At 57.0% G+C, this 12,394-nt stretch overlaps 2 protein-coding genes across 3 annotated transcripts in view; one reads left to right on the plus strand and one right to left on the minus strand.

The window, feature by feature from the left end:
- Window positions 1-12,394, plus strand: part of LOC310827696 (uncharacterized protein) — a 751,453-nt gene that overhangs the window by 399,973 nt on the left and 339,086 nt on the right. The gene's annotated exons all lie outside the window — the stretch shown is intronic.
- LOC310827738 (ATP-binding cassette sub-family F member 2) lies at window positions 884-12,314 on the minus strand. The gene is made up of 14 exons (XM_083704123.1): window positions 12,037-12,314; window positions 10,776-10,988; window positions 8,852-9,034; window positions 8,537-8,708; window positions 8,356-8,451; window positions 6,950-7,052; window positions 6,668-6,763; window positions 5,997-6,116; window positions 5,524-5,613; window positions 4,111-4,221; window positions 3,942-4,004; window positions 3,488-3,616; window positions 2,724-2,927; window positions 884-1,502 (listed from the first exon to the last, which is right to left on the minus strand). The coding sequence occupies exons 1-14, from the start codon at window positions 12,197-12,199 to the stop codon at window positions 1,359-1,361; spliced, it is 1,887 nt and encodes a 628-aa protein (XP_083560249.1). The 5' UTR covers window positions 12,200-12,314; the 3' UTR covers window positions 884-1,358.

Genomic DNA, 12,394 nt, shown 5'->3' on the forward strand with positions numbered 1-12,394 from the left:
TACTTTTTTAAAACGACAAAGCAGTATATATTTTTAATAAATAAAGTGAGTGAGGGTGGGCAACTGTGCCTTGGGCTGCAGGGGGTGGACAGACTTTTGCCTTGCCCAGTGAGGACCCCCCCCCCCAAAGGCAGGGAGAGCTTGCTGGCATCCCCAGGAATGGAGACCCTCTGGAAACAGGCCTTCCCTGCCCTCTTTGCTCCAGGCACCTATGGGCCAACCAGGGAGAGATCTCGGTAAGGTGGGGGGGTTGAGGGCTGTGGGGCAACCCAGCTGTGAGTCTGCTGCCTGGGGGCCAGAGCCAAACCCAAGATGGGATTGTGCCCCTTTCGGCTTTCCGCTTCAGGGAACATGTGACACAGCCCTTCCAGAAAAGGAAGTATAAAATGTGTGTCGGGTGGGAGAGATTCTGGCGGTGGCTTTGATATTTTGGGAGGGATTCCCCCCCCCCCCAGTGGGACGAGATACTTCTCAGTAGCCTTGGTGGGCCCAGCATCCATTGTGTGCGTCTCATCACCTGAAGCAGCCAGGGACAAGCCCAGGCAGGGGAGACAGGCTTGTAGGGCAGTGTGGGAGAGTGGGTACAGCTCCACATGAGCTGAGGCAGGCAAGGGATGCTCGGAGCCACAAAGAGGAGCACGCAGAGCAGTTGGGCATTTCAGTATCACCTGGCCTCCCTCGTAGTCACTTTTGAGAAGGTACTCGCCGCTCCCCGCAGACCCAAACATGAATGAGGATGGCATGGCCACGGTTATGCCAACCCAACAGCCAGCCAAGACGTCAAGTCTTGCTTTGACCTTATTTTCCAGATGAGCCGAGGCACACACAGCTTTCCTGCCCCCCCCCCCGCTCCTATCGCCTCCGCGAGAAGAAAGCAGAACTATTGAAACACTTTTTCCTCTTTATTACTGGCTGATAAGTTCTCCAACAGGTCTGGTAATTACATCGATAAATAATAATTGCTAAAAACAAACGGAGGCCCAAGGAGTGAAGTCTGGAAATGAAAGCAGAGAGTCAGCCCTGCGGTGTCAGCCCGGACCCCCACCTCCCGCTTGGTGCAGAGGGCTGGAGAAATGCCCTCTGCAGGCAGGAGGAGGAGGAGGAAGAAGAAGAGGAGGAGGAGGAGGAGAAGGGGTTGTCCAGCTGGGGGGAGCAGAGGGAAGGAGAGTGGAGAGGTGGTGGTTGTGCAAGAGGAAGAAGCAGCAGCAGCGGCGGCAGGAGCTCAGGAACTGAAGAGAAGGTTTGTTGCTGCCTGTTCCTTCCCCCTGGCAAGGCGGAGGGGCAGCAGGCGGGCTTGCGGCTGGCACCAGTCTCTGGGGAAAGCGGCTCAGCTGACCCACCGGGCCGGCAGAGGGCCCTCAGGCGCTGTGAGTCTTCTTTGCCATCTGCGGAGGCGGCTCCTCGCCCACCAGCTTGGACTTGAGGTGCTCCTTGTAGGAGAGGATGTCGCCCGGCCACTTGGCGATTGTCCGCTTCTCACAGACCCAGATCTCTTGGGCCACCTGGAAGGGAGAGCAGACGGCCTCTTGCGTCAGGGAAAGTGCGGGACATCATCCGAGTCCAAAGCAACAATGTGTGTTTTGCCAGAGGGGCACGTGAAGGGGCTGAGGGTCACAGAGCTTTCCTGAAAAATTCGCTAGAGTGAACTCTGCGAGATCACTTCCTTTGCCTGCCTTGGCAGGAAGCGGTAACACGGTATCCTGCCTTCCTGCCTGGGCCTCCAAGCACACACTCAGACACCATTTGGAACTTGCTTTTTGTACTTTTATAGCTTAGATAGCAGTTATAAAACTGCCTTCATTTTGCCACTGTAATTCCTACTTCAAGACCCAAGCTACGTAAGTAAATACTCCTTTTGCTTCTTCACCAAATGATGGGTGTGTGGTTGTTATTTGGGGAATAGTAATAGTTGTTGTTGTTGTTAACAACAACAACAACAACAACAACAACAACAACAACAACAACAATAATAATAATAATAATAATAATAATAATAATAATAATACCGCACCCATCTGGCTGGGTTTCCCCAGCCACTCTGGGCGGCTCCCAACAGGATATTAAAAACACAATAAAACATCAGACATTAAAAACTTCACTAAACCGGGCTGCCTTCAGATGTCTTCTAAAAGTCAGATACAGTGGTACCCAGGATGCGAATGGGATCTGTTCCAGAGCCCTGTTCGCATCCTGAAGCGAACGCAACCCGTGTCTGCACATGTGCGGGTTGCGTTTCGCCGCTTCCGCGCATGACGTCATTTTGACAGTCTGCACATGCACGGGCGAAAAAACCTGGAAGTAATGCGCCCCGTCACTTCCGGTTCTCCGTGAAGCGCAACCCGAAAATTCTTAACTACATTTATCCCCAGGTATGACTGTAGTTGTTTATTTCCTTGACATCTGATGGGAGGGCATTCCACAGGGCGGGCGCCGCTACCGAGAAGGCCCTCTGGCACAACTCCAGATGTTGCTGAACTTCCTGCCCCCATCAGTCAGATTGATGGGAGAGTCCAGCAACATCTGGAGGGGGTAACAGACCCCATAAACTCCTTCACTATGGAACCTTCCCCACCCAGAACCAGAACTCGTGGATTGCTTCATCCTCCTTGCAGGAAGGGGAGGGCGCTTCCCACCCCCACCCCCCAGCGTGGCAAGAGGCAGCCTTTGGCGCAGGTGAAGCAGTGGTCCCCAGGACTGGGTCTGGGGCTGCCCCCTCCACTGACCTGCTGGATGAGCCGGAAGTCGTGGCTGACCAGCATCATGCCTCCCTCGAAGTCGTTGATGGCGTCTGCCAGAGCGTCGATGGTCTCGATGTCCAGGTGGTTGGTGGGCTCATCCAGGAACAGCATGTGGGGGTTCTGCCAGGCCAGCCAAGCAAAGCAGACGCGGCACTTCTGCCCATCCGACAGGTTCCGGATGGGGCTCACCTGCCGGGCACGACCGTGTCAGAAGAGAAAGAGCCAAAGGGGCCTGTCCAGCCCAGGAGCCTGTTCTCATAGGGGCCACTCAGGGGCTCGAAGGGGAAACCCGCAAGCGAGGTCTGAGCTCAAGAGCAACGCTCCCCCTTCCTGTGCTGGTCTAAGCAGAAGGAGGGTCCCCAGCTCATGGGGGGGGGGAAGACCCACTTTGCACACAGAAACCCCCTAAATGCCAGCCCCTAAAGGCACCTTCGCTTGAAAGGCTCAGAACTGGACTCTGGCAGGTTTCAGGTTCTCAACATTAGGAAGAACATCTTGACAGCAATAGCTGTTTCCTTGGAGGCTTTTGAGCACAAGTTGGGTGGCCATCTGTCAGGGACGCTTGAGCTGAGATTCCTGCGTTTGGACCCTGTAGTTCTATGATCTGATCCTGCCTGCCTCAGATTCTCCAGGGCTGCCCCCTGGTCTCCCGTGTCCTGCCAGGGGCTGCCCCTCAGACTCTGCTCCCCCCGCCCCAGCAACCACCACAGGCCTGGGGCTCCTTCCTTCTCCCCCCAGGCCAGACCCACCTGCTGCTTCCCCGTCAGCCCATAGCGCCCAATGATCTTCCTCATCTCCTCCTTCTCCTTGATCTCTGGGTAGCACTTCATCATGTACTCCAGCGGGGAGAGGTCCAGGTCCAGCTGCTCTTGCAAGTGCTGAGGAGGTCGGAGGGGGGGGGGAGAGGAGAGGGAGGAAGTGAGGGGAGGAGGCCAGACTGCCACTCCCCATTTTGCCCCCTACAACATCCCTCTGAGGTAGGCTAGGCCAAGAGGCAGGGGCTGGCCCCCAAAATCACACCCAGCAAAAGCCTTCACGCCGGGTGGAGATTCGAACTCAGGCCCTAGCTAGGGCAACGCTGTAGCCACTAGGCCTCACTGGCTCTCTGTACCCACAGGGAACTAGCAGGGCCCCCTACCCTTCCAGGTCCTTAGCAATGTCCTGGGAAGGAGACAGAACCCCCCCCCCCCCAATAAACAGCACCTGGTGGTATCTGCCGATCTTGACGTGAGAGTGTTTGCGGATCATGCCGTCACTGGGCAGCAGCTGGAGGGGAAAGGACAAGCCGGTCAGAGACCCCAGCAGAGGGGGGAAAGGCCATTTCTAACCCCCCCCCCCCGCAAAAAGCAAGCCAGAGGCGCCAGGTCCTCACCTCCCCTGTGAGGAGCTTGAGCAGCGTGCTTTTCCCAGCCCCGTTGGGCCCCACAAGGGCCACGCGAGTGTCCAGGTCGATGCCAAACTCCAGATTGTTGTAGATCCAGGGCTGAAGGGGACAGAGAGTGAGGCACATAAATAAGTTTCCTAACTTTATTTCTAACGTTATATGACTTGTCTGCTCAGTTCCATCACCTTGCATGATATTTTAAATATACTGCGGCTTGCTGTTATATTTTTTCTGAATGATTATAGTGTAGAAATGATTCATTGAGTGTGGATTTCAGTTTAATTTTTGTTTGCTGATATTCTGAGAGTTAATCTTATTGAGCACTATTATATTGTAGTGTATTACTGAATAATACCCTACTTGGTATCAGCTGCTTACTTCAAAGTAAGATTTTTTGTTTGTTTGTTTTTTGCCCTGGATTGTTAGAAGACACTTGATAACGTAAGTGTTACGATATTCCGTTCCACCTTAACAGACGTGTGGAATTGTTGTGTGTCACATGCCTGTTTACACTCCAGCGCAGCTTGCTGGGAACGTCCGTTTGTGTCTATAGCTTTTGCTTACGCTGCTTGCTTGGACAGAAAAAGGAGAAGACATGTTTTTTCCTTTTGCCCTGATGTAAGCAGATTACACTGCCTGTAAATATGCTCGCCGTCTCCTGCCACTTCTGTTGTGTGGCGTTTACTCTGGCTGATTAGAGCGTCCTCCAGCTTCTGAAGCTGTGGGTCGCTGTTTCATGCTGCACCAAGGACTGGAGTTCGACCGGCACATCAGCCGGTGAGCTGGAGCCCGCTGGGGGCTTGCCAATTACCCCTGATTCCTTAGCAGCATAAGAGCCTGGTGGACCAGGCCTGTGGCCCATCTAGTCCTCTTCCCACAGTGGCCAACCAGGTAACTCTTTGGGAAACCCGGAAGCAGGATCTGAGTGCAAGAGCAGCTCTCCCGGCCTCTGGTTTCCACCACCTGGGATTCAGAAACAATTACTGCCTCTGACTGTGGAGACTGAGCAGAGCCATCCTGGCTAGAAGCCACCAATTCTCCTGCGTGACTTTGCCTAATCCCCTTTTGAAGCCACCTAGTTTGGCTCCTGTGGGAAGGAGTTCCACAGTTTAACCCTCTGCCGCAGGAAAGACTTCCTTACGTTTCCCTTCAATCTTCCCACATTCAGCTTCATTCGACGTCATAGCTTTCCCCTATCACCTTTCCTCCATGTGCCAGGAATAATTTTATAAGCCTCGATCCTGCGGCCTCTTCCTGGCCTTTTCTCTCATTTGTACATTTTGCTGCTTCTTCAGCTTGTGAGCCGCCTTGTGTGTTGCAGCACAGAAAGGCGGCGTACAAATTAAGAGTGAAATGAAATTCCGATACTGACAGCCCCCCCCCCCCGGCACCTCCACTCACCCCATCCTGGCTGTATCTGAAGCTGACGTTCTGCACCATGATGACAGGAGGTGGGATCTTCCCACACGAGGGGAAGTAGAAGGAGAGGGTCTGGGGAAGAAGAGGGAAACAAGGGGGGGGTCCAGGTCAGCAACCCTTGGTTTCTCCTCCCTGCAGCACCCCAGGCCAGGAGCCGCTGCCACCTTCTCCCCTCCCAGGCCATCTAGCGCCTGGGAAGGAAGGAGACCCGCCCAGGGGGGTCCTGGGTAGCTGGTCAGAGAACCACAGAAGTGGAGAGTTGGAAGGGACCCAAGGGTCATCCAGACCAACCCGCTGCATTGATTACAGGAACCGAAGTCCTGGTCTCCTAGCCACCCCCCCATCCCTGTACAAGAGCCCCAAGACAGCCTGCTGAGTTGCCCCTGCCCCCCCCCCGGCTCAGCCCCTTCAGCCCCCACTTGTGGGGGGACAGGCTGACCATCTTCCCACCTCACCTTGTCGTTGATCACCCGTTCGGTCAGCCCTGAGGCCATCATCTTCTGGAGGGTCTTCTCTTTGCTCTGCGCCTGGCGGGCCAGCTTGGCGCTGCCGTGACCAAAGCGGGCGATGTAGTTCTGCAACGATTCAGAGGTCAGTGGTGGGGGCAGAGGCTGGCTGCGCCAGCTCCCTCCCGCCAGAGAGCAGGGAAAGGAGGGGAATAAATTTGGACAGAGGACTCAGAAAAGGTCTCCTTTGAAGCCAGTCCACCAAGAATTCTAGAGTCAGAAGGGACCCACCTGCCAAAATGCCCATCATGGTGGGGTTGGCCAGATCCTGTTCCCCACCCCTGGCCAACAACACCCCTGGCTCCATATAGCTCAGCACCAACCAGCAACAGCACCCCATTTGGGGGGGGGGGAGGGGAGCGGAGCACAAGAGCAATTAACATTCCATGGCTTTTAAAATATGTTTGTTTCATACTGTATATTATACCCTCGTTTTGTATTTTTGTGTTGTGAATCGCCCTGGGATGTTCAGCTGAAGAGCAGCATACGAATTCAGTAAATAATTAAAAGTAAATAAACTCCCCCCTCTCCTGCGATGCCCAGCAACCGCCTCCCACTGCAGAGGGCAGGGCAGAGCCACTGTGGATGATGGCCTCCAAGAGTCCCTTTGGGATGGCTACCTTCATGTGGGCGATCTGATCCTGCTCCCAGTGGAAGCGCTTCATTTGGTTCTCCTCCAGCTCCAGGCGGGTCTTCACATACTGGTCGTAGTTACCCTGGAGGAGGAGAGAGGGATATCCCCGTTGGCCTGGGGCTCATCCTGCAGCCCTCCAGGCTCAGCCGCCATGGCCAGGGGGCAGGCACCCAAAAGAGGACCCAGCACCCTTGATTCTGGAAGCAGGGCCAGTCTCTCTCAGGAGGCGGCAGCAACCCACACCGCCCAGCGCCTGACTCCTGCTCACCGTGTAATACTTGAGCTTGCGGTTGTGCATGTGGATGATGTTGGTGCAGACGCCGTTCAGGAAGTCCTGAGAATGGGAGATGAGCACCAGAATGCGCTTGAACCTGCAGAAGCAGAGCCAGAAGTGTGAGAAAAGATGTGCGCAGCCTGGGAGTCATTTTGGACTCACAGCTGTCCATGGAGGTGCAGGTCAATTCTGTGTCCAGGGCAGCTGTCTCCCAGCTCCATCTGGTACACAGGCCGAGACCCTCCCTGCCTGCAAACAGTCTCGCCAGAGTGGTACATGCTCTGGTTATCTCCCACTTGGACTACTGCAATGCGCTCTACGTAGGGCTATCTTTGAAGGTGATCCAGAAACTACAACTAATCCAGAATGTGTCAGCTGGACTGGGGACTGGGAGTGGCCACCGAGACCATATAACACTGGTCTTCAAAGACCTACATTGGCTCCCAGTACGTTTCCGAGCACAACTCAAAGTGTTGGTACTGACCTATAAAGCCCTAAGCGGCCTTGGTCCAGTATACCTGAAGGAGCGTCTCCACCTCCATTGTTCTGCCCGGACACTGAGGTCCAGCTCCGAGGGCCTTCTGGTAGTTCACTCGCTGTGAGAAGCCAAGTTACAGGGAACCAGGCAGAGGGCCTTCTTGGTAGTGGCGCCTGCCCTGTGGATTGCCCTCCCACCAGATGTCAACGAGAACAACTACCAGACTTTTAGAAGACATCTGAAGGCAGCCCTGTACAAGGAGGCTTTTAATGCTTGTTTTTATTATGTTTTTAGATATGCTGTAAGCTGCCCAGAGTGGCTGGGGAAACACAGCCAAATGGGTGGTGTATAGATAATAAAACTACCACTACTATTATTATTACTACTAATAATATGCCCCCTCTCATAACTCTTCAACCAACGGACATTCCATGGAGCTGAACCTTGGAATACCCAGGACACGTAACAAAAAGCTGGGCTTTGTTAAAGTGTGGAACTCCCTCCTGCAGGCGGCCTCCAACCTGGATGGCTTTAAAAGAAGATTAGACAAATTCATGGAGCAGGAGAAGGCTATGGAGGTCTGCTAGCCAGGGTGGCTCTGCCCTGCCTGCACACCTGGAAGCAGCAATGCTTCTAATAGCAGCAGGAGGAGAGAGTTGCTCTGGGGCTCAAGTCCTGCTTGGGGGCTTCTGGTGAGTCACTGGCCTCATCCAGCAGCCAGGCTCTTCTTATGGAACCTCCAGGTCCGGAGGCAGTCTATCTCAATCCCTCGTTTCCTACGGGCATTTGGAAGAGGATGCTGGACTCGGTGGGCCCCCTTTGGCCTGACCCAGAAGGGTCCTCGGAAAGGGGAGTTGGAAGGGAAGGCCAAGCTCAATGGGGCAGGGGGTGGGGTGTTAGGGCCCTCCCCACCCGCACTCACGTCTTCAGCTCCTCCTCCAGCCACACGCAGGCGTCCAGGTCCAGGTGGTTGGTGGGTTCGTCCAGCAGCAGCATGAAGGGCCGGATGAAGAGCGCCCTGCGAGGGGGAGAGAGAAGGGGAGGCCGGTGTGAGGGAGCCTGCCCAGCCGCAGAGGAGCCCGCCCCGTCCGCCCGGCACCCACCTGGCAAGGGCCACCCGCATCCGCCAGCCGCCGCTGAAGTCCTTCAGCTTCTTCCTCTGCATGAGGGGGGTGAAGCCCAGGCCGTGCAGGATCCGCGACGCCCGCATCTCTGCCTTGTCGGCGTCCAGCTCCTCCAGGCGCTCGTACAGCTCCATCAGCTTCTCACACTCAGCTGGGGGGGGGGGAGAGAAAGCAGGTGAGCCCACCTGGCCCTGGGCCCCTGCGGGAGTGAGAGCTGTCTGTGCCCCCCCCCCCGATTTGCTCCACTGGGAGGCCTGAGGTTTTAGGGCGCTGGACCAATTTAAGAGCTGTTACCGTCCTCGTGCGCCAGCCGCTCTGCTTCCCGCTCCAGCATGGCTCTTTCCGTGTCCACCTCCATCACGCACTGCAGGGGCGTCTTCTCGCTGGGGGGCATCTCGCGGGTCAAGTGGTAGATGTCGATGTGCTCGGGGATGGGCACCTCCCGCTTCCCGATGGCCGACAGCAGCATGGACTTCCCTGGGCAAGGGAGGCAAGCAGAGGGCCCCAGTGAACCCCAGTGAGACATTTCCGAGGGCGAGAGCCGCTCGATGGTGCGACCGACTCCCTCGGAAGTGGAAGGGGGGGATCTGTTTCCCTGGAGCTTTTCAATCAGGAGTCAGGGGTGAACATGAAATTTATTAGTCAGAGACAAGCTTGAGAAACACAAATGGAACTACAACCCCAATAACAAAACAAGCACTTAAAGCAATATACAACAATGGATTTTAAGTTTAAAAGTGTGACAGGCATATAAACACATAAAAACTTTAAAATAAACTACCTTAGAGAAATGGCCCAGAGGTGCTTTTGCTGCGATACCTGCCTAATAGGGGGTTGGGCGACCCTCGGGGTCCCTTCCAGGATTCCAAGACCCCTCTGGTCACTTCTAGCAATGCAGCCATCTCCCAAGGGAGCCACAAGGAAGGCCACTCCTAGATGCCTGGTGGACTGGCCCTCTGGCGCCAGAGATTCCTGTAAAACCCGCTTCTGTGGTGCTGCAGTGTTCAGAACTGGAAGGTCTCCTTCAGGTTCCCCTCTACACCTGGAGTTTGCGGCCCCCGCAGGGGAAAGGGCTGCCACACAGCGCCACCCCCAAAAAGAAAGGCAGTCCCAGGACACATGACGCCACGGCATGAATACTCAGGAAGGAAGCTCTTCCCAAGTTTATTTAAATGCCATGCGGACGACTACGTACAAGACTCAACACCTATAGGTATAATCCTCTTGGAACACAACAACGCAGGTACAGCATTTTTTTAAAGTAACTTTTTTAAAGTTGGGGGAAGGAGGTTTTTGGTATTGGCCCACATAAATGGCTGACTGCCTTCACATATGAAAACTATCACATGCAAAAGCAGTACCAAAGAACCACAGAACTGCAGAGTTGGAAAGGAACCCCAAGGGTCATCTAGATCGACCCCCCCCCCGCAATACAGAAATGGTGAGTGGGTGATCAGGGCTGATGTTGTCTCTCTGGCCCTGACGGTCAGCTGTGCTGCTTGGAAAGCAAAAAAAAAGGGTGGCAGGAGGGAGGGGGCCCTGGGCAGCAAGACCCACTTCTATGTGGGCACCAAACTTCCATCTTTGCAAACTGCCTGACCAGATCAGTCTGAGGCGGTACCCGGGGGAGAAGACAGGATCACACAGAAATCCTCTTGCCTGGTTGGACATGGGGCAGATGGGAGCTGCTGCCCAACAGACTCCGCATCGCAAGTGACGAAAACAGTCCCCAGGAGACGGATCCAGGGCTCCTCGGACGCTTGCCAAGGAGGCCGGTCTTCTGCCAAGAAGGGGCCAGGCAGTGCCCAACAATTGAGCTCCCACTGCACCCCAAGAGCCTCTGAGGGAGAGGTGCCAGTTTTCCCTTGGTTGTTCCAAGGCACCTCCTTGGCAGAAGGGCAAGCGAACCAGTGGGGCCCCCCAAAAGCCTCCCCTGGCATCAGTGCCACCTTGGCAAGGGCTGGAAGGCTAAGTCTGGCCCCTGCTCCAGAAAGGAGAGGCATCCGCCCACCTGGGCCTCAGGACCTGGGGGGATTTGTGCTCTGGCCCCCTCACAGAATTGTAGAGCTGGAAGGGGCCCTCAAGGGCCATCTAGTCCAACCCCCAGCGCTGAAGCTATCACAGCTGACCCTCTGGCTTCCATTTGGGCCTGAGCATTTGCCTACCCCAACCCCATGTTAGCCATGCCCCCTTCCTGCCGCCCCGCCCTTGGCCTCACCGGTGCCATTCAGGCCAATGAGGCCGTAGCGCCGCCCCGAGTTGAGCTCCAGCTTGGTGTCGCTCAGCAGCTCCTGTCCGTGGAAGGTGAGGGAGAGGTTGATGATGTGGACGTCAGTGCTGTTGGGGTGCGAGGCGAGGACCCCCGTCACGGCGCGGGCGGCCGCCTTCTTCAGCTCAAACTCCTCAATGGCCTTGGAGATGGTGTCCACATCTGGAGGGGGAATCACAGCCCCTGTGAGAACCAAGGGCTCCTCTGGGGGGGTGTTGGCTGGGGGGGAGGGAAGAGAGAACTGGGCCAAGCCCCTTCCTTTCACAGGAGAGAGATAAGGAAAGCTGCCTTATGGAATGACACACAGCGGTTCTCCACCTGTGGGTCCCCAGATTTTGTTGGACTACAACTCCCATCACCCCCTGAACTCTGGCCTTGCTAGCTGGGGTGATGGGAGTTGTAGTTCAAAAACATCTGGGGACCCACAGGAGAAAGGCTGGCTTACAGGGTGTGTGACTTCTCCACAAAGGGGGGTCACCCCACCCAGAAAAAGGACTCGGAGAGGTAAAAGCCCGAAGAGGGCAACAACCCCCGTGGCTCCTCACTGAGGACTGGAGCCTTGCTTGAGAGAAGGTGATGAATCATCCCGATGGGGGGCCCCGGCCCCCCTTAAGGGCAGCCTCGTGCCCCACACGCCGGCCCACATGCGAAAGAAGGGGGCAGCCGGCGGGAGGGAGGGAGGAGCGGCCCTTCCGGGATCCTCAACCCGGCTCGGCCTGGGGAAAGGCGCAAGAGGGCGGCTCCTCACTGAGGACTGGAGCCTTGCTTGAGAGAAGGCGCCGAATCACCCCGATGGGGGAGCCCTGCCCCACATGCGAGAGAAGGGGGGAGCCGGCGGGAGGAAGGAGCGGCTCTTCCGGGCAGCCTCCCCTGGCTCGGCCCAGGAAAAGGACTGGCGAGGGGGGGAAAGGCGGAAGAGGGCGGCAGCCCCCGCGGCTCCTCACTGAGGACTGGCGCCTTGCTTGAAAGGAGGAGCTGAATCACCCCGATGGGGGAGCCCTGCCCCACATGCGGGAGAAGGGGGGAGCCGGCGGGAGGAAGGAGCGGCTCTTCCTGGCTGGGCCCAGAAGAAGGACGGCGAGGGGGGGGAGGCGGAAGAGAGCAGCCCCCCTCCGCGGCTCCTCACTGAGGACTGGCGCCTCGCTTGAGAGAAGGCGCCGCTGAGCCCCCTCCCCCCCCGGGCGGCCCACGTGGCGGAGCTGCGGCTGACCTGGCTCGGCGTCGGCCCCGTTGGCCTGGCGCCCCCCCCGGGCGGCCTCGGGCTCCCCGCCGGCGTCCTCGCCGTTCTCCTCGGGGCCTCTCCGGGGCCTCTGGCGGGCCTTGGCCGCCTCCTTCTTCTTGGCCGCCTTCTTCTTGGCCAGGTCCGACGGCATCGCGGAGGAGACCGGCCTCGCTCGCTGCTGCTGCTGCTGCTGCTGCTGCTGCTCCGGCCGCCGCCGGCCTCTCGCTCCGCCGCGCTTTCCCTCCTGTCGCAACAGAGCCGCCGCCGCCGCCGCCGCCCGCGTGCACCCCAGGCCCCGCCCCGCCCGCCCGCCCGCTCCGCCAATGGCCGCCCGAGACGTCAGCGC

This window comes from Podarcis gaigeae (genome assembly GCF_964106915.1).
Source record: "Podarcis gaigeae genome assembly, chromosome: 12".
Taxonomy (NCBI): domain Eukaryota; kingdom Metazoa; phylum Chordata; class Lepidosauria; order Squamata; family Lacertidae; genus Podarcis; species Podarcis gaigeae.